The sequence below is a fragment of the Microcaecilia unicolor genome, chromosome 3 (assembly GCF_901765095.1).
Source record: "Microcaecilia unicolor chromosome 3, aMicUni1.1, whole genome shotgun sequence".
NCBI lineage: Eukaryota > Metazoa > Chordata > Amphibia > Gymnophiona > Siphonopidae > Microcaecilia > Microcaecilia unicolor.
The window spans coordinates 122,037,499-122,059,367 of NC_044033.1; the positions used below are offsets into that span (position 1 = coordinate 122,037,499).

General features: G+C 47.3%; 1 protein-coding gene across 2 annotated transcripts in view; it reads left to right on the forward strand.

Moving 5' to 3' along the window:
* Window positions 1-21,869, forward strand: part of LOC115465677 (serine palmitoyltransferase 3-like) — a 402,751-nt gene that overhangs the window by 350,112 nt on the left and 30,770 nt on the right. For both annotated transcript variants that reach the window (XM_030196335.1, XM_030196334.1), the window contains one exon: window positions 13,387-13,522. In XM_030196335.1, coding sequence (XP_030052195.1) covers window positions 13,387-13,522 — 136 coding nt within the window. The remainder of the gene's footprint in view (window positions 1-13,386; window positions 13,523-21,869) is intronic.

Here is a 21,869-nt window from a genome sequence, read left to right on the forward strand (position 1 = left end):
TGGTGGCTGAATTATCCAAAGCTGGGTCAGGGGTAAGGTTGAAGTCACCGCCTATGATGAGAGCCCCCTCCAAGTTGGATTCAATCACCCTACCAACCTCCAGATAGAATGCTTTGTGCTCTGAATTAGGGGTGTATATAGTTACCAAAGTATATAGGGAGGGCCCTTTTTTGCCTTTAGAAGAATATAAGGCCCCTGTTTATCCTTAACTATATCTTGTACTTCTGGATAAAGGGAACGCGCAAACACTATTCCCACACCATGCATCTTCACATTTGACCTATTAGAAGCTAGTTGTGGGGGTAGTGTTTATGACACAATAAGTGTTCGTGAACGATCTTAAAATGAGTTTCCTGAATGAACTTCTCTCCCATTTGGAGATGATCTGCCTCTTTAAAAAAAAACAGTTGGCGCTTCCAGTGTGTATTGAGGCCTCGGACATTCAGCGTAAGCAAAACAATCTGATTAGGAGACCCTATGACAAAGTATGCGATCTAGAAGCTCATATAAAGCACAATGCCTAGTAAAACAATGTTAACAATCCAGATAGGTGTATCTTCACACAATCCACAATCATAGAAACTCAACCCCCCCCCCCCCCCCCCCCACACACACACACACACACACACACACTCTTTCCCTTCCATTCTGATGGTCCCTTTCAAAATGGGCGTGAAACGGAAGTGTAGCCACTGAGGCCCCCCCTAGCCTGTTGAACCGTTGACCCAAACTCTGGAATTCGTTGCCAGAGAATGTGGTAAAGGCGGTTAGCTTTGGCAGAGTTTAAAAAAGGTTTGTCAGCTTCCTAAAGGAAAAGTCCATAGACCATTATTAAATTGGACTTGGGGAAAATCCACTATTTCTGGAATAAGCAGCATAAAATGTTTTGTACTTTTTTGGGATCTTGCCAGGTATTTGAGACTTACTGACACCAGAAATCATAAGCAAATGTATTTAAATGAGCTATTCAAATGTGCATTCTGAGCGATGCACAGTGGTTCCCGAGTGATGCACAGAACGCCTACCTTTAGCGCCTGAAATTTTATGGGAGGTGTAGTGACAGGTAGGTGGGGAGGCAGAAGGTGGAGAAGGCTGATGCTGGGCGGGAGCTTTGACATGACAAGTTGTAAAAGACCCTGCATTGTTTTTCCTCCCAGCAACTGTGCTACCGAGGGCTGGACTTCAATGGGGAGGGCAGGGGAAACAAAACCCTGAGACCCAGGGCGCCATGGAGAGTCTGCTTGGAAAAGGCTGCCCTTGCTCCGCTGTTGGCTCTTCCTCTGCGGGCTGTGTGGTTCATTCCCCTGCCCCCCAAGGGTTGATCCTAGTTAGGATGATTCTACAAAATAATTTTCGTTAGTCATGTTGTGCAGCCATGGAGAGGCTTCCTGTGTAAAACATCTTCCCTTTGCTCCGCTGCCATTCGAGGCTACATTCAGCTTTCATACATGCAGTTGAAAGCCTTGTGTTGTGTAGTGAAACTGTTCAGGGTGAAATCCGAGCAGCTCATTTGCATGCGATTTGTTTAGTGCATCGCCCGCTATTTCCACCTCGGTAATTTTTATCGGGTTGGAAATAGCGGGAGGCTGATTCCATCCCCTGAATGGAATCTTTGCATAAGCCCCTGAATCTGGGAGAAAGACTCATCCAGAAGTTTAGAGCTGTAATCAAATTATTTCTCTGTCATTGTTTTCATTGGCTTTAAATCAACCCATCCTTCACCTCTCATTATATTGCCTTCTTTCTCTCTTGTATATTTTTTTCACTCCAAGTATTTTTCAAGCATATTATGCATTATGTTTCTAATGCATTGTTATTAAACTGCTATTTCACAATGCAATCCGTGCGTAAGGAAAGCCATAGAAACATCTCCCTTAAATTACCAAATGAAATAACGTGGCTATTGAGGCTATTCTTTATTGGCCGGGATCGGAAGGCATAGTACACACAGCCTGCAGATCAGAGTTGTACTGTGCACAAAACATAGGTGAAGGAAGAATTTCTCAGTATTGTGCTAATAGTTTTGTATTTACAAAGAGGTGAGACGGAGCACCAGAGCAATGAGAAGAGAGACAGTTCTTTTCCTGAGGCACATTACAGTAAAGCAAGGTATAACCAGACATTAATGTTTCAGATTAAATTGCCTAAAGGATCTGGTATAGACTTGAATGCCAAAACCATTGGCACAGACTGTACCTGTCCAATAAGCCAGTGGTTCTTAACTCAGTCATAATTACACAAGTATTGCCACACTGGGACAGACCAGAAGTTCATCAAGCCCAGTGTCCTGTTTCCAACAGTGGCCAATCCAGGTCACAAATACCTGGCAAGATCCCAGAAAAGTTCAATACATTTTATGATGCTTATCCCAGAAATAAGCAGTGGATTTTCACAAGTCAATTTAATAATGGCCTATGGACTTTTCCTTTAGGAAGCTGGCCAGACCCTTTTTAAACCCCGCTAAGCTAACCACCTTTACCACATTCTCTGGCAACGAATTCCAGAGTTTACACGTTGAGTGAAGAAAAATTTTCTCCAGTTCGTATTAAATTTACTACTTTATAGCTTCATTGCATGCCCCCTAGTCCTAGTATTTTTAGAAAGAGTAAACAAGCAATTCACGTCTACCCATTCACTCCATTCTTTATTTTACAGACCTCTATCAAATCCCCCCTCAGCCGTCTCTTCTCCAAGCTGAAGAGCCCTAGATGCCTCAGCCTTTCCTCATAGGGAAATTGTCCCATCCCCTTTATCATTTTTGTCGCCCTTCTCTGTACCTTTTCTAATTCCACTATATGTTTTTTGAGATGCAGCGACCAGAATTGAACACAATATTCGAGATACAAAGATATTATAACGTCCTCACTTTTGTTTTCCATTCCTTTCCTATTAATACCTAGCATTCTATTTGCTTTCTTAGCCGCCACAGCACACTGAGCAGAACATTTCAACGAATCATCAACAACGACGCCAAGATCCCTTTCTTGGTCAGTGACTCCTAACGTGGAACCTTGCATTACGTAGCTATAGTTCGGGTTCCTCTTTCCCACACACATCACTTTGCATTTGCTCACATTAAACATCATCTTCTATTTAGACGCCCAGTCTCGTAAGGTCCTCTTGTAATTTTTCACAATCCTCTCGCGATTTAACAACTTTGAATAACTTTGTGTTGTCAGCAAATTTAATTACTTCACTAGTTACTCCCATCTCTAAATCATTTATAAATATGTTAAAAAGCAGCAGTCCCAGAACAGACCCCTCAGGAACCCCACTATCTACCCTTCTCCACTGAGAATACTGACCATTTAACCCTACTCTCTGTTTTCTATCCTTTAACCAATTTTTAAGCCACATGCTGAGTTGTTAGGATTTCCACAGTGGCTATGCATAAGATAGATTTGCATGCACTGCCTTCTTTGTATGCAAATCTGTTTCATGCATAGGCATTGTGGCTATCCTAAAAACCTGACCAGTTGGGTGTGCCCTGAGGACTGGGTTGAGAAGCACTACTTAAGGTGTGTATGTTGTGTCTGTAATTTTTCGAGATGGGCACAAAACAAGGCAGTGCTACAGTAAATAGTATGCACTGTTTGGTAAGCCATAATCAGTCTGGCAAACAACTGGTTCCTTTTAGCATAATTAATGTAAGAAATAAGGATTAAAAAAGTTTCCTACATTTTGTGCGTTGACTCTTATTTCTGCGTTTTCCTGGGGACTAGCACGGCAACCACAATATTTTGCTCAAGTATACCTAACAAAACCAGTTCTTGTTCTATGTACATGCCACATTGTAATGAAATTGAACTTTATTTCTGTGCAGTAACCAGAGTCAAACTGATAGGGATCTGGGCCCTGGGTCCCATATCCCTCCCTCTCCGCCCTGGACCCACATCTCCCCCCCCCCCCCCCTGCCAGATCCAACATCTTTCTCCCCCATCCACTGCTGTACCATCTCTGCCCCCCCCCGCAGCTCCACCATCTCTGCCTCCTTCATTCCTTCGCCCAAGTCCAACGTCTTTCCCCCTTCCTGAGGCCAACATCTCCCTTTTCTCTCCTCTCTGTCCCTGGATCTGGCTCCCTCGCTTCATGTTTACCTCAAAAGTCCCTTTCTCCATACAGGGCCCTGGCTGTCTGACACTGACCGGAACTGACAGGAAGTTATGTCAGAAAGGGGCAGGCCATGGGAGAGAGAAGGTTCTGGTCAGCAGCAAACAGCTAGGGCCTTGTACAGAGAAGAGGACTTTTGAGGTAAACTTGGGGTGGGGGGGGGGAGTGGGGTGAGAGAGAAAGAGTGTTGGATCCTGGGCACAGAAGGGAGAGAGATGCTGGACATGTGGGGAGGAGGTACTGGACCCCCTCCCCCAGCTGCACTAGACCATTAGTCACTGCCCAATTGCCCAAATGGTCAGACCGCCCCTGGCAGTAACATCCTGCGCCAGGACACAATTCAGTGATGGATGTAATTCAGCTGCCTCCCTTTCTCTCAAGTCCCATTTCAATATTAACACACTATTAAGGTGGTAATTTTAGAAAGCATTTTCCTAGTACAAAGCTTGTTTTACATTCAGAAAATAGTTACAAAGTTGTTCAGGCAAATACATGCATATAACCAACAAGAACATGTGCACTTCTATGTGACTCACATATAGGCATTGCCATAGTTTCACACTCCACCCCGGGAGAGTTGCGAGGGACTTGCGCACCAGCCTGAAGTACATATATGTAATTGTGCCCACCTTGGAAGAGGAACAAATTTGTACAAGAGCATTCGTGAGCCACTGGGAGGAGCTTGTTTTATAAAGGCATTTACATGTCTATTGCCTTTTATAAAATATGCAGAAAATAGGTGAATTTTTGGATAATTTTACAGGTACCTTGTTAAGAGGTCTGGCATTCTAGTAGTGTTGTTGATCCTGGAAAAAATTGGGATTCTTGGTCATGGTACATTTAATCAACATTACTTTGGTCCCATCTTCACATATGTAATCTGTGTCATCTCATAAGCTCATGCAGTGCAACATTTTTAAATTGCTTTTATGCTAGTCCAGTGCAAGGCATCACAGTCTACAAAGAATCAGCTTTTTGGACAGTTTCTTCAATGTTAACCTACAACTTCCCTGCTCATCTAATCTGAGGGGAGGGGCAGAGGACCACTGGCCTCACCCCAAGATTCAGCTGATAGCAAGCCTAGCTTTCAGGGGAAAATGGCCCAACAGGTGTTTTCATACAAATAGGACAAGATTCAGTAAATGGCGATCAAAATTCGGTGCCAAAAAAAATTGTCACTGAACACAGTATTCTGTAACGAGCATTCTGGGATAAACGCCTTTCTTAAAATAGCACGTAGTGCCGGGATCTGCACCCAAAGTTACACCAGCTGAAATCAGGCTTAAATCCCGGTGTGCAAGTTGGGCACAGATCCGCACTATTGTGTAACAGTGCACGCATTTAAGGGAACACCCTTTTCTCCGAGGACAAGCAGGCTGCTTGTTCTCACGACTGGGTTGACGTCCGCGGCAGCCCCCACCAACCGGAAGAAGCTTCGCGGGACGGTCGGCACGCAGGGCACGCCCACCGCGCATGCGCGGCCGTCTTCCCGCCCGTGCGCGACCGCTCCCGCCAGTTCCTTTTTTTCCGCGCCTGGAGAGAGTCGTGCTTTGCCGCTCTCTCTACTTCAGCCGCCGGATTCTTGCGATCGCGTATACGCGGATCGCGCTTCGTTAATTTAATTTAATTTCCTTTTATTATCTTTTCTTTTAAAAAAAAAAAAAAAAAGACTGCGCGTGTGGAGCACGCGCTCCCCTTTTTCCCTCGCTTCCAGCGGGGACGCCTCGTTGCGGCCTAGTGGCCGCTCGGTCGGCTGGTTTTTTCGTGGTGTGATTTTAGCCACCATTGCCGACTTTGACTTCGCCGACGCGATTTTTCCGTCGATGTCCTCGAAGGTCCCGAGTGGATTTAAAAAGTGTGGTCGCTGCGGCCGGCCGATCTCGCAGACCGACACCCACGCTTGGTGCCTCCAGTGCCTCGGGCCGGAGCACAATCTCAAGTCGTGCGCGCTGTGTCTCGGTCTCCGGAAACGGACTCAGGTTGCGAGGCAAGTTCTGCGGGACCGTCTTTTTGGAACTTGCGCCGGCCCCTCGACGTCGACCTCGACGGCATCGGTATCGATGCCCGAGACATCGGCACCGATGGCAGCGACCCCAGGAGAACAGGTCCCGTCGGCCCGCCGGTCCGCCGGTGAGAGTGGGGTTGAGAGGCCGCGTGGGCTGTCGGCCCCGGTCACTCCCTCAGCTCGTGAGCCACAGGACCGAACCCTGTCGGACCCGGTACCTCGAGACCGAGGGGGATCGACCTCCTCCTCCTCCATGCCCTCCGGCGCCGGTGACGTGCACCGGAAAAAAGACAAGAAGCGCCGTCACCGGGAGCCCTCGGTGCACCCTGAAGGGGAGTCGACGCCGAAGCGTCATCGCAGAGAGGAGAGATCTCCGTCGGTGGTGGAGGTACCGACGCGTCGGGGTTCCGGCACCTCGGTGCCGTCTCCTGGCCCCCAGCAGCTTCTGGCACCGACACCCTTACCGGCCCCACCGCCTTTCCCGGCAGCGGGCCTGGACGAGTGCCTCAGAGCCATCCTTCCGGGGATCCTGGAAGGGCTGATGCGCCAGGCTGTGCCGGCGTCGGGGGTGCTTGCGCCCCCGGCGCCGATGACTGTGGCGCCGGCGAGCTCTAGCCCGGCGCCGGGGCTGTCGACACCGCCGCCGCTTGCGGTGCCGGTCTCGACCGCCACGCAGGTGGAGTCCCCGTCGACGTCGATGGAGGGAGCTCCGTCCCCGCCGGCGCGGGAGTCCACCGCTCGACGACACCGAGGCCTCGGTGCCTCGACGTCGAGCCGGGCCCGGTACCGGACTCAGCTACATGAGCTAATGTCCGATACCGAGGATGAGGACTCGTGGGGGGAAGAGGAAGACCCGAGATATTTCTCCTCAGAGGAGTCTACGGGCCTTCCCTCGGACCCCATGCCGTCACCGGAGAGGAAGCTCTCACCTCCTGAGAGTCTCTCCTTTGCCTCCTTTGTGCGGGATATGTCTATAAGCATTCCCTTTCCCGTGGTCTCTGTGGAAGAGCCGAGGGCCGAGATGCTCGAGGTCCTCGACTATCCATCACCACCTAGAGAGTCATCCACGGTACCGCTGCACAATGTCCTGAAGGAGACGCTGCTTCGGAACTGGGTGCGACCACTAACTAACCCCACCATTCCCAAGAAAGCAGAGTCCCAGTACAGGATCCACTCTGACCCAGAGCTCATGCGGCCCCAGTTGCCCCATGACTCAGCGGTCGTGGATTCTGCTCTCAAGAGGGCACGGAGTTCGAGGGATACCGCCTCGGCGCCCCCGGGGCGGGAGTCTCGCACTCTGGACTCATTTGGGAGGAAGGCCTACCAATCCTCCATGCTCGTGACCCGCATCCAATCTTACCTGCTCTATATGAGCATCCACATGCGGACCAATGTGCAACAGCTGGCGGACCTGGTCGATAAGCTCCCGCCGGAGCAGTCCAGGCCATATCAGGAGGTGGTCAGGCAGCTGAAGGCGTGCAGAAAGTTCCTGTCCAGGGGGATTTTTGACACCTGTGACGTGGCATCTCGTGCTGCGGCCCAAGGTATAGTGATGCGCAGGCTCTCATGGCTGCGTGCCTCTGACCTGGACAACCGCACCCAGCAGAGACTGGCTGACGTCCCTTGCCGGGGGGATATATTTTTGGCGAGAAGGTCGAGCAGATGGTTGACCAACTGCATCAGCGGGAAACCGCTCTCGACAAGCTCTCCCACCGGGCGCCTTCAGCACCCGCCCCCGCGGGTGGGCGTTTTTCCCGGGCTCGGCAGGCTGCACCCTATTCTTTTGCGAAGCGTAGGTACAACCAGCCGGCCCGAAGGCCTCGTCAGGCACAGGGACAGCCCCAGCGCGCTCGTTCCCGTCAACAGCGTGCGCCTAAGCAGCCCCCTGCGCCTCCACAGCAAAAGCCGGGGACGGGCTTTTGACTGGATCCACGGGAACATAGCCGCCCTACAAGTGTCCGTACCGGACGACCTGCCGGTCGGAGGGAGGTTGAAATTCTTTCACCAAAGGTGGCCTCTCATAACCTCCGACCAGTGGGTTCTCAAATAGTGCGGTGCGGATACGCCCTGAATTTGACCTCCCTGCCTCCAAATTGTCCTCCGGGAGCTCAGTCTTTCAGCTCCCATCACAAGCAGGTACTTGCAGAGGAACTCTCCGCCCTTCTCAGCGCCAATGCGGTCGAGCCCGTACCACCCGGGCAGGAAGGGCAGGGATTCTATTCCAGGTACTTCCTTGTGGAAAAGAAAACAGGGGGGATGCGCCCCATCCTAGACCTGAGAGGCCTGAACAAATTCCTGGTCAAAGAAAAGTTCAGGATGCTTTCCTTGGGCACCCTTCTGCCAATGATTCAGAAAAACGATTGGCTATGTTCCCTGGATTTAAAGGACGCATACACTCACATCCCGATACTGCCAGCTCACAGACAGTATCTCAGATTCCGCCTGGGCGCACGGCACTTTCAGTATTGTGTGCTGCCCTTTGGGCTCGCCTCTGCCCCACGAGTGTTTACAAAGTGCCTCGTGGTGGTAGCGGCCTACCTACGCAAGCTGGGAGTGCACGTGTTCCCATATCTCGACGATTGGCTGGTCAAGAACACCTCGGAGGCAGGAGCCCTCCGGTCCATGCGGTGCACTATTCAACTTCTGGAGCTGCTGGGGTTTGTGATAAATTACCCAAAGTCCCATCTCCAGCCAACTCAGTCTCTGGAATTCATAGGAGCGCTGCTGAATTCCCAGACGGTTCGGGCCTACCTTCCCGAAGCGAGGGCCACCAATCTCTTGGGCCTGGCTTCGCAGACCAGAGCGTCTCAGCAGATCACAGCTCGGCAGATGTTGAGACTTCTGGGTCATATGGCCTCCACAGTTCATGTGACTCCCATGGCTCGTCTTCACATGAGATCTGCTCAATGGACCCTAGCTTCCCAGTGGTTCCAAGCCACCGGGATCTAGAGGATGTCATCCGCCTCTCCACCAGTTGCCGCACTTCACTGCTCTGGTGGACCATACGGACCAATTTGACCCTGGGACGTCCATTCCAAATTCCGCAGCCCACGAAAGTGCTGACGACGGATGCATCTCGCCTGGGGTGGGGAGCCCATGTCGATGGGCTTCACACCCAGGGTCTGTGGTCCCTCCAGGAAAAGGATCTGCAGATCAACCTCCTGGAGCTCCGAGCGATCTGGAACGCACTGAAGGCTTTCAGAGATCGGCTGTCCTGCCAAATTATCCAAATTCGGACAGACAATCAGGTTGCAATGTATTACGTCAACAAGCAGGGGGGCACCGGATCTCGCCCCCTGTGTCAGGAAGCCGTCGGTATGTGGCGTTGGGCGTGTCGGTTCGGCATGCGTCTCCAAGCCACGTACCTGGCAGGCGTAAACAACAGTCTGGCCGACAGACTGAGCAGAGTCATGCAACCGCACGAGTGGTCGCTCCATTCCAGAGTGGTACGCAAGATCTTCCGAGAGTGGGGCACCCCCTCGATGGATCTTTTCGCCTCTCAGACCAACCACAAGCTGCCTCTGTTCTGTTCCAGACTTCAGACACACGGCAGGCTAGCGTCAGATGCCTTTCTCCTTCATTGGGGGACCGGCCTCCTGTATGCTTATCCTCCCATACCTTTGGTGGGGAAGACCTTACTGAAGCTCAAGCAAGACCGCGGCACCATGATTCTGATAGCGCCCTTTTGGCCCCGTCAGATCTGGTTCCCTCTTCTTCTGGAGTTGTCCTCCGAAGAACCGTGGAGATTGGAGTGTTTTCCGACTCTCATTTCGCAGAACGACGGAGCGTTGCTGCACCCCAACCTTCAATCCCTGGCTCTCACGGCCTGGATGTTGAGGGCGTAGACTTCGCTGCGTTGGGTCTGTCTGAGGGTGTCTCCCGGGTCTTGCTTGCCTCTAGGAAGGATTCCACTAAAAAGAGTTACTTTTTCAAGTGGAGGAGGTTTGTCGTTTGGTGTGAGAGCAAGGCCCTAGAACCTCGTTCTTGCCCTGCACAGAACCTGCTTGAATACCTTCTGCACTTATCAGAGTCTGGCCTCAAGACCAACTCAATAAGGAATCACCTTAGTGCGATTAGTGCTTACCATTATCGTGTGGAAGGTAAAGCCATCTCTGGAGAGCCTTTAGTCGTTCGATTCATGAGAGGCTTGCTTTTGTCAAAGCCCCCTATCAAGCCTCCTACTGTGTCATGGGATCTCAACGTCGTCCTCACCCAGCTGATGAAACCTCCTTTTGAGCCACTGAATACCTGCCATCTGAAGTACTTGACCTGGAAGGTCATTTTCTTGGTGGCAGTTACTTCAGCTCGTAGGGTCAGTGAGCTTCAAGCCCTAGTAGCTCATGCTCCATATACTAAATTTCATCACAACAGAGTAGTGCTCCGCACTCACCCAAAGTTTCTGCCGAAGGTGGTGTCGGAGTTCCATCTTAACCAGTCAATTGTCTTGCCAACATTCTTCCCCAGGCCGCATACCCGCCCTGCTGAACGTCAGTTGCACACATTGGACTGCAAGAGAGCATTGGCCTTCTACTTGGAGCGGACACAGCCCAACAGACAGTCCGCCCAATTGTTTATTTCTTTCGACCCTAACAGGCTAGGGGTCGCTGTCGGGAAACGCACCATCTCCAATTGGCTAGCAGATTGCATTTCCTTCACTTACGCCCAGGCTGGGCTGGCTCTTGAGGGTCATGTCACGGCTCATAGTGTCAGAGCCATGGCAGCGTCGGTGGCCCACTTGAAGTCAGCCACTATTGAAGAGATCTGCAAGGCTGCGACGTGGTCATCTGTCCACACATTCACATCTCATTACTGCCTCCAGCAGGATACCCGACGCGACAGTCGGTTCGGGCAGTCGGTGTTGCAGAATCTGTTTGGGGTGTAAATCCAACTCCACCCTCCAGGACCCGAATTTATTCTGGTCAGGCTGCACTCTCAGTTAGTTGTTCTTCGTAGGTCAATTTCTGTTGTACCCTCGCCGTTGCGAGGTTTAATTGACCTGGGTTATTGTTTTGAGTGAGCCTGAGAGCTAGGGATACCCAGTCGTGAGAACAAGCAGCCTGCTTGTCCTCGGAGAAAGGGTATGATACATACCTGTAGCAGTTGTTCTCCGAGGACAGCAGGCTGATTGTTCTCACCTACCCTCCCTCCTCCCCTTTGGAGTTGTGTGTTTCATCTTTTGCTAGTCATTCAACTGGCGGGAGCGGTCGCGCACGGGCGGGAAGACGGCCGCGCATGCGCGGTGGGCGTGCCCTGCGTGCCGACCGTCCCGCGAAGCTTCTTCCGGTTGGTGGGGGCTGCCGCGGACGTCAACCCAGTCGTGAGAACAATCAGCCTGCTGTCCTCGGAGAACAACTGCTACAGGTATGTATCATACCCTATCCACCCATGCCCCTCCCATGCCTCTTTACAGATCCACACAGAAACATTTAGACACTGTTATATAAATGGATGCATAAGTGTGTTATCACGTGGATCTGCCATTTCGGCACCTTGCATCTGTTAGAATGCTTTTCCGTACCAAAAATTCAGTACGGAAGTAGCACCTAACATTCAGCGCCATATATATATAATTCCCCAATAATGTAGTGGACTAAGGCAGGTAACATACTGTGCCTCCCATTTTTAACACTTCTTAAAAAATGTATTCCCACTTTACCTGATGCCACATCCAGTGTTCCCTCTAAGTAGTACATATGTGCATGCGCACATAGATCACGGACCCTTCACACGTGCAAAATATAACACAAAAAATATATATAATACTGCAACAAAGTTTAATTAGGTGTTATAAAGCAGCACAGAGAAACTGAATTATGTGATATTTTCTGTTTTAAACTATTGATATGCTAAAATAACATGGGAGCCCTTTTACTAAAGCTTAGAGCATGCTAAATGCTAAGAAGCCCATTTTATGCCTATGGGTTTCTAAGCATTTACACCCTAATGCTGTAAAAGTTGCCAAAAATTGCACGCACAAATTTGGGCACATGCCTAATTTGCATGCACAATTTAATTGAACAAGCCAATTAGTGCAATTTATAAGCAATTATTGGCACTAATTGAAATCAACTAACATGTATGCACATAAATTTAAGCACATGATCTGCACCTAAATTTTACGTGTGGCCCAGAAAAGGGGATGCAGAAATGGGAGGGTCATAGGCGTTGCAGGGCAGAGCTTGGGCTTGGATTCCAGTTATGCGCACAATTATAGAATAAGGGGGTTCCACCTGTAAATGTAGGTGTAGGCATTTGTACTACGTTTACTTGGTGCAAAGGGACACGCCTAAATTTACATGCGACCCCTGCACTTAAGCGCTATTCTATAAACCACATCTAACTTTAGGCACAGCTTATAGAATAGCATTTAAGTGAGTTTTTTTTCTGCCCCAATTTTTTTAGGCGCGATTTATAGAATTCACCCTTTAGAGCTTTAAGCTTTAGTAAAAGAGCCCCGCAACCCTCTAGTGTCCAATGTTCCCATCAATCTGTTCCCATATGGCTTATTACAGGAACATTGGACACTAAAGGGTTTTAATGTAGAATTACTTTCATGAAAACAATTAAATAACACTTTTGAAATCCCAGTATTATTTGCATTATACTGGGTAGACACACTTGGCTTGTAGCAATTTGAACTTATTTTAAAAAGTTGCACAGAAGTAAGCTTTTATGCATGTAGCCTGTCAAAACATTGGCTACATCTTCATCTTTGAACACCTTCTCAACAGATTTCTTAGCGTACCCAGAACAGAATAGACATACGGAGGAGAAAGGACTCTCATTTCTTTATCTGGTAGTAATAAAATTTTGTCAGACTATAAAAGAAAATTATACAATTGTCCAAGGTATATTTTCACATGTCTTTTAGTGCTATAACATGTTTCCATGCACATCAAAGTACTGTGTAATCTCATCCACAATAATAACCTCATAAGATTTTCCCACAGCTGTAAAGGAACTAGACTAAATAACGCTCATCCATACAAACGAGCTGAGACCACTGAGAACTAGTCAGCAATTCAGTCTACTCATACTTGTAATTTTCAGAAAATGTGTTACTTCTCACTGTAAAAGAATGACATTGGACAAGGGAGCGCTCTTTGTAAATTAAAGAGTGTTTGATTTGTCTTTCACTGGGAGCCAGAGCGTTGTACTTTGTTCAAGCCTCCAAGCTGCTCTGGACCACGGAAGTGGCTTTTTTTTTTTTCCATTTTTCTTCCTTTTTCTGGCTTTTTCACAAGTTTAATTCAAGTTATGATTTGTTCCAGGGGCCCAAAAAGTGCGCCAGCTGATGGAGAATACCAGATATTTCAGGCAGAGATTGCACGAAATGGGATTCATTATTTATGGACACGAGGATTCCCCTGTTGTACCTCTGCTCATGTACATGATTAGCAAAATAGCGTAAGTATTGCTAGCCAAAAGTCCTTGTATAAAAGCTGTCCTTTTCTGTAGGTGTCTCGTGTGTCCTACTCACTTTAGAACAATGCAAAGATCCTTTAGCCTCTGCTGTATATGGAAACTTTGCATTGGCAAGCTTGACTGAGCCATCTTTTTCCCCAATGAATCAAGCAGCCACAAAAACTCACAGGGTTAACTTTTTCTGTTGTTCCTCCTCCCCCCCCCCCCCCCCCCCCCCCCCCCCCCAAATCCTTGGGCCTGTAGCTAAAGGGCATCAAATCTAAGGATTCAGGGAGAAACAAAGAGGAACTTTGCCAGAATATATTTCATCATTTCTGCCTCTCACCAAATTGATGGCTCAGTGCCCGGATCTTTAATCCTGCATTGTTTTGTTTTTTGGGGGGGGGGGGGGGGTTTGTCAATTCTTTGAGGAAAATTCTGTGATTCTGTCAGTCAGGCAGCTGGCATCAAAGCTCCAATGGTCCTCACTCTCCAGCTTGAGAAAGTGTAATTCTGCAGTTCGTCTTTTTATTTATTGTGTGAGTGAAAAAAGATGTCTTGTGATATGGACAGTTCCTTTGGGGGTTTTCTATGTAGGGATGTGAAATCTAAATGGAAACACTTTTAACCAATAATTTGAAGGGCTTATTTCCAAACCTAGTAAGTCTATATTACTTGCATTGGACTTAGAGGGGTTTGGAAATAAGCCCTTCAATTATTAACCTTAATATATTGCAGTTAACATTTGTTGGAGAGTTTCACCAAATGAACGCAAAAACTCTGAAATAAAAGCCTCCAGAATCCTTATATCTTGAGTTTGTTAGGGAGAGTTATAATTTTAATATTTTAGATAATTTTTTAAACAGACTCTACTTCTTCTTTTCATGCACTTTTAAACAGTCAGTCTGATGGGGAAAGCCATAAGCTGAAATGCCAATGCCATTTCTTGATGGAGGCCTGTCATTTGACCTCTTGGATCCTTGAAGTTAGGCTAGGCATGAAGGCATTATAACTGTCTTTCTGTGTCTGAGGTACATAATGTGCAGCATCCCACAAGGCCCAGTACAAGGCCTGATACTGTAGACTGTTGCCTGGGATTCCTCTGGTTAGGACAGAGATATCTCTTTTATAAGGTGTGTACTATTCAGATGTTAAGCAGATGACAATTCATCAGGTCTGTCCTGAACTCCCCCCCCCCCCCCCCTCCAGTTGCCCCAGTTACAGCTTCTTCCTCTGTGCACACAGAAAATGTGATCCCAGGAGAGTGGCAGGTTCCATGTGCAAGATGTTTTCAGCTTGAATCCTTCATGAAAGAAATGAGAGAGGAGATGGGAAATTTGAGAAGCATTTGCAAAAATGAAAAATACATCGATGAATTTCTTCATGAAGCATCAAAGATTTCCAGCAGTGGGGAAGAACAAGCTTTGCTGAAAGAGGACAACTGGAGTCAGATCACGGTCCCTGCAGGATCGATACCATGACTCCACCTACCCTTAAAATGAAGAACCAATATGCTACCCTGGAACTGGGGAAGGTGAGAGCATCCCAGAGAGGAGAAATCAGAGCTCAAAATCCTGAAAGTTGCTGGATTGATGACCACTAAGAGGGGAAAGGTAGTGGTGGTTGGTGATTTTCTTCTAAGGGATACAGAGTCTTCCATCTGCAGACCAGACATGATATCCCGGTAGGGGTGCTGTAAGCCAGGTGTCAGAATTCAAGATGCTACAGAGAACTTGCCAAGACTCATCAAGCTTAATGACTGTTATCCAATGCTGCTCATCCATGTTGGCACAAATGATACTGCTATGTATCCCTTCAAACATATTAAAAGTGACTTCATGGCTCTGGGAGAGAGGGTGAAGCAGACGGGTGCAAAGGTGATGTTCTTGTAGATTCTTCCTGTTGAAGGTAAAGGCCAAGGCAGAGAAGCTTTCATCCTGGAGATGAATATTTGGCTGCGCAGATGGTGTCATCAAGAACATTATGGCTTCCTGTGCCATGGGATGCTTTTCTAATGGCTGCTGGGCAGAGATGGAGAAGTGTTTTTCAGCAGCAAACTGGCTAGCCTACTGAAGAGGGATTTAAAGTAGTATTCTTGGAGCACAAATAGGAATGGAGAGTTAGTCCCAGAGCAATTTTCAGAGGACTGTGTTCATGATTTGCTGGCTAAACTTAAGGTGGACAAAACGATGGGGCCGGATGGCATACATCCGAGGGTACTGAAGGAACTTGGAAAAGTCCCCCAAAATATTGTTTCTTTGATGTATTATGGCATATTTCTTGACAAAGTTCGCTTTGGAAGTGTATTAAAAACTTTATAAATAAAGAATTTAAAAAAAAAAGAAAAATCTAGCAGCTCCATTGGCTGACCTTTTCAATGCTTCTCAAGAGATCGGGAGAGGTCCCGGAGGACTGGAGAAGAACAGATGTGGTTCCTCTCCACAAAAGCGGAAGTAAGAAAGAGGTAGGGAGCTACAAGGCCAGTAGTCTGACTCTGTGGTAAGTAAATTAATGGAAATGTTTTTAAAACAGAGAATAGTAAAGTTTTTGGAATCCAATGGATTACAATACCTCAGGCAACATGATTTCACTAGAGGCAGGTCTTGTCAGACAAATCTGATTAATTTCTTTGACTGAGTGACCAGAGAGTTGGATCAAGGGAGAGTGCTAGACATGGTTCCACATAGACAACAAACTGAGAGCCCTTGGTATGGGTCCTCAAATGACTGACTGGGTTAGGAACTGATTGAGTGGAAGGCGACAAAGGGTAGTGGTACATAAGTAATGCCACACTGGGAAAATACCAAGGGTCCATCGAGCCCAGCATCCTGTCCACGACAGCGGCCAATCCAGGCCAAAATGGAGCTCATTCTGTGGAAAGGGATGTTACCAGTGGTGTGCCGCAAGGTTTGGTTCTTGGGCTGGTTCTTTTTAACATTTTTGTAAGCGATATTACTGAAGGGCTATCTCATAAGGTTTGCCTCTTTGCAGATTATACCATTATACCAAAATCTGTAATGGGGTAAACATCCCTGATGGTGTGGATAACAAGTGGAAGGACTTAGCAAAGCTAGAACAATGGTCTAGAATGTATTTAATGCTTAAAAAAGAACAGGGTCATACATTTGGGCTACAGAAACCTGAAAGAACAGTACAGTTTAGGGCGGTGAAGAACATTTGTGCATGAAAGAGGAGCAGGACTTGGGTATGATTGTATGTGATGATCTTAAGTTGGCCAAACAGGTAGAAAAGGCGAAAGCTAGAAAGATGCTTGAGGGCTTAGGGAGAGGAATGACCAGTAGGAAAAAGTTCTGGTGAGACCTCATTTAAAATAGTGTGTACAATTATGGAGACTGCACCTTCAAAAACATATAAAGAGGATAGAGTCGGTCTAGAAGGTGGCTACTAAAATGGTCATTGGCCTTCATCATAAAGGATATGGGGACAGACTTAAAGATCTCAATATGTATACTTTGGAAGAAAGGTGGGAGAGGGGAGATAGGTTAGAGACATTTAAATACCTATGCGGCATAAATGCATAGGGGGCTTGTCTCAATTGAAAGGAAACTCTGGAACTAGGGGACATAGGAAGAAGGTGAAAGGGGATAGAATCAGAAGTAACCTGAAGAAATACTTCTTCTCAGAAAGGGTGGTGAATTTGTGGAACTGCCTACCGGTGGAAGTGGTGAAGACAAAAAGAGTACCTGAATTCAAGAGAGCTTGGGACAAGTATATAGGATCTCTAAGAAAGTAATAGGGAGAGTAGATGGCATGAATGTGCAAACTGGACAGGCCATATGGACTTTGACTACATTTTTCTATGTTTCTTATGATTCTAGTGAAGTCCTGGTCTCTCTAGTCACTGCCACCTATTAGTCGCTGCGCTTCAACCTAGACCATAGACTCTTCTCACTGATGTAACCTTCCCCACGGATCCCTCTAGTGGGCCTTTTATTTTAAACTACTGCATAGGTCTTTTATCTTGCTGGTCATAGTCTAGATTTAATAATCAGATAAATTGTAGCCCAGGGATGGGCAACCTAAAACCCGCCATTGAGTGTTAAGTGGCCTGCAAGACCATAGGAAGTATACATGGAAAACATCATTAATCAGAGTTTTTGCAATTTTAAATACTGTATTTCACAAATATGTTGAGAATAGCCATGCTAGCAATTTGTTTCCATCATTTTTAGTTAAATTTGTATTTATTTGGAGGAGGAAGTGACGTCACCAAACAGCATGGACGCTTGAATTGATAGCTCCGGTGGCCTCGCGGCGAAAACGACTATAATTGCAATTTAAGACAACGCTGGAGTGTTAAAAATACCAGCAGCACTACCCGGTGTAACGGTGCTTCGATAGCATATGACTTACTGTCGGACAACAGCTGATCTTTCACGATTCGCATTCGCGGGAAGCGCGACAACGCCGAAAAACAAAATGGCAGACGCACGAAAAGTGAGAGATTCGGCGAACACGGAAAAGCTCAAAATACAGGAGCTGCAAGTGGAACAACAAGTGATGACAGACCCCGCAGAGGAAGAGCAACCTGGCTTGCAAGTATGGCTGCAAAACAGCGCAGAACTTAAAGCGCTGCGCACAGAGGTGGCAAAGCTGGGCACTGATCTAAGAAGCGAGATTAGGGAGCTGGGAGTACGGCTGGAGGAAACGGAGACGCAAATAGAGGTCCACAGCGAGGCCCTGAGCTCGCTGGATCAGAACATCGCTGAACTGCGGGGCGATCAACAACTGTTATTAGACAAAATAGAGGACTTGGAGAATCGAGGCCGCCGTAGCAATCTGAGGTTTCGAGGCTTGCCTGAAACACCACTTTATCAAGATAGTGAGCAAGTAGTTCAACAAATTGTGCAAGAATTGTTCACTAAGAGCGGAGCTACGAAGGAAAATGTGACAGTGCAGCTGGAAAGAGCACACCGGGCGTTGGGACCGATAAGAGGCAATAAACCCAAAGATATCATAGCCTGCTTCACAAGCTACAAACTAAAAGAACAAATACTAAAACTGGCGCGACAAACTCAGGATTTCAAATGGGACTCTTACAACATTGAAATATACCAAGACCTGGCAGCGGCGACGCTGCGACGGAGAGGAGATTTGAGACCCTTCACGAGACACCTTAGAGAACTTAAAATACAATACAGATGGAGGCACCCCTTTGCCCTGGTATTTTACAAAGATGGAAAAATGCACCAAATCCGGTCAATCGCAGAAGCTAGAGTAATCTGCCCGGAAACGGCTGAGTTGGAGGAGAGGCGAGAGGCAGGCCCGGGAGAAAGATCCAATACTCGAACTCTCCCGCCGAAATGGCAGAGAGTAGGGAAGGGCCCGAAAAGACTACAACGCCAGCACTCCGCATCGCAGATCACTTGAGGAGGAAAAGGGCATGCTACAGGGAATGCTAATAACTCTAAAGTTGTTGTTGAAGTTGAAGTTGACTATGTGAAATACCACTCCAGCGTTGGACATGAGGTAGTTTCAAAAATGTTGTTGCGGTGAGGCCCCGAGGAAGCGCCAGCTGTTCCTTCCTCTGAGTAGGCACACGAGTAGGTTGTAAAGTGATGCCTAGAATGCACGGGGGGAGGCTGGGAGGGGGGAGAGGGGAGGTTATGGGGGGGATAGAAGGGAACAAAAGCAGACTATGTGTGGCGCAAGTAATGGGTATGGAAGATGCTGCTGGCCAAATTAAAAACATGGTGGAGGAGCGTAAGATTACATGATAAGTATTAATGGGGGATATTAAGTGTATGCTGCTAAATGTCAGGGGGCTGAATATACCCAGAAAACGACAACTACTGTTCGTGAACTAAAGCGACTTGGGGTAGACATAGGATTGGTACAAGAGACTCATTTTAAACCTAGATACGAATACTTATGCACCAACAAGAAATATCCTATCATCCATTTTGCCTCGAGTACAGACAATACAAAAAGCAAAGGGGTACTGGTGGCATTTCACAGTGGTAAGCCCTGGGAAATAAAAAAGGTCATAAAAGATAAAGAGGAGAGATACCTGTTGATAGTATTTGCACTGGGGGAGAGAACATATACACTAGTGAATATATACTGTCCCAACACAAATCAGGGGGACTTTCTCCAAAAGGTGGACCAGATTCTAGCCAGGCATGTTGAGGGATCTTTACTGGTGGGAGGCGACTTTAATCTTACTTTAAACCCTTTGTTAGACAACACAGCAAGCAAGGCGAGTTATGCCAAACAAGATAGGCGAAAACTACATGAGTTCATAACACGTTGGCAGCTTATAGATTACTGGCGAAAAGATAACCCTGTTCAGCGAGCATACACATACAACTCTATAGTACATCAATCGTCTTCTAGAATAGATATGTGGCTGGGGGATGCCTCCTTGCTGGGATCAATAGGTGAGCAATCTATATTTTCACATACCTGGTCGGATCACTCACCGGTGACGCTAACAATCAAGGACCCAGTCCCTAGTAAGAAGAAACGGCAGTGGCGCCTTGATGACGCCCTACTGGCGGATCCATCTAACATATCCCAGATAGAAACGAAAATTCAGGAATATATCCAGTTTAATGATAATGGGGAGGTCTCCCCAATAGTGCTCTGGGAGGGATTTAAAGCGGTAATAAGAGGACATTTGATAGCCCTACGGTCAAAGAGATGGAAGGAACGATGTGCTAGAGAAACTGAATTACGCCAATTACTTACTCAGACTGAGCAGTTAATTCAAGAGGGGAAAGAGCAGAACCAACTGGAACTCAGGGGACAGGCACATAACATCCGCACACAGATACAGGACCTAGAGCTAGCAGATGTGGCAGAAAAATTGCAACGGGTGCGTCAATTATATTTTGAATTTGGGAATAAACCCAGCAGATTACTGGCTCATAAACTAGCCCAACACACTAGCAGAAATATGATAAGTGGCCTTAGAGATGCAGAGGGAAGGCTACACACTGAATCAGAATTTCTAGAAACAGCTTTTAGCAGATATTACCAGCACTTATACAGCACTGAGGGGAGCAGCGAAACAGAAGAAATTAGGGCCTACCTAACAAGTGTAGACCTCCCACGACTCCCAGAAACGGCAAATCAAATATTAGGGGAACCCATAACACAAGAAGAGGTAGAACTAACGATCAAGGGGCTATCCATTCATAAAGCTCCGGGGCCAGATGGGTTCACAAATAAATTTTATAAAACGTTTGGAAAATATTTGGCCCCTCTATTGGTGCGGGTGTTTAACTCATTGGATGAGAATACAGGCCTCCCACCGACATGGAACCTGGCTACGATCACGGTTCTTCATAAACAAGGCAAAGACCCACAGCAATGCAGCTCCTACAGACCCATCTCATTGCTAGGAGTAGATTATAAAATATTCTCCAAAATTATGGCCATTAGGCTGCAAAGATATCTCCCACAACTTATACATGAAGACCAGGCAGGTTTTGTGCAAGAACGACAAACATTTGATAATATTAGAAGGACCCTGCAGGTCATCCAGGGGGCCCGAACACTTCAATCACCTCTATGTATATTATCTTTAGATGCGGAGAAGGCCTTTGACCGGGTCAGTTGGCCATTTCTTTTTGCAGTATTAAAAGAGGCAGGGGTGGGAGGGCGCTTTGCGGAATGGCTACATCTAATATATAAGACCCCCAGTGCAGCAGTGCGGGTTAATGGCACATTGACCAGCCCTTTTCCCCTATATAGAGGCACTAGACAGGGGTGCGCATTGTCGCCCCTGCTATTTGCTCTAGTAATGGAGCCATTGGCAATTAGGATACGAGCTCACCAAGGAATATGGGGCCTTGTAGGAGGGGGCATTGAAACAAAGATACTACTCTTTGCAGACGACATTTTACTTCTCTTGAGGGATCCCCTGACTGCTTTCCCAGCGCTAGAGGATGAAATTCAGACATATGGAGCGCTATCGGGCTTTAAGATTAATTTCGAAAAGTCTGAGGCGCTTGATATAAATCTACCTAAAACTTCTTTAGACATATTAAGAAAACAATTTCCATATAGATGGGCAGCTAAGTATATTAGATACCTTGGGGTCAACATACCACGTCAGGTGGAAGAAATATTTGAATATAACTTTCCGAGTAAGGTGCGGGAACTATTCCGGGAATTAGAACGATGGGAGGGACTGACTAAATCTTGGGTGGGCAGAGTGAATGCAATAAAGATGATAATACTCCCGAAATTGTTATACTTATTCACGGCCCTCCCAGTCGAGATACCGGACGCCTTTTTCCGGGGCTTGCAAGGTAGAATATTCTCGTTTATTTGGAAAAAAAGACCACCCCGGGTAAGGCGTGAAATGATGTACCAATTTCGA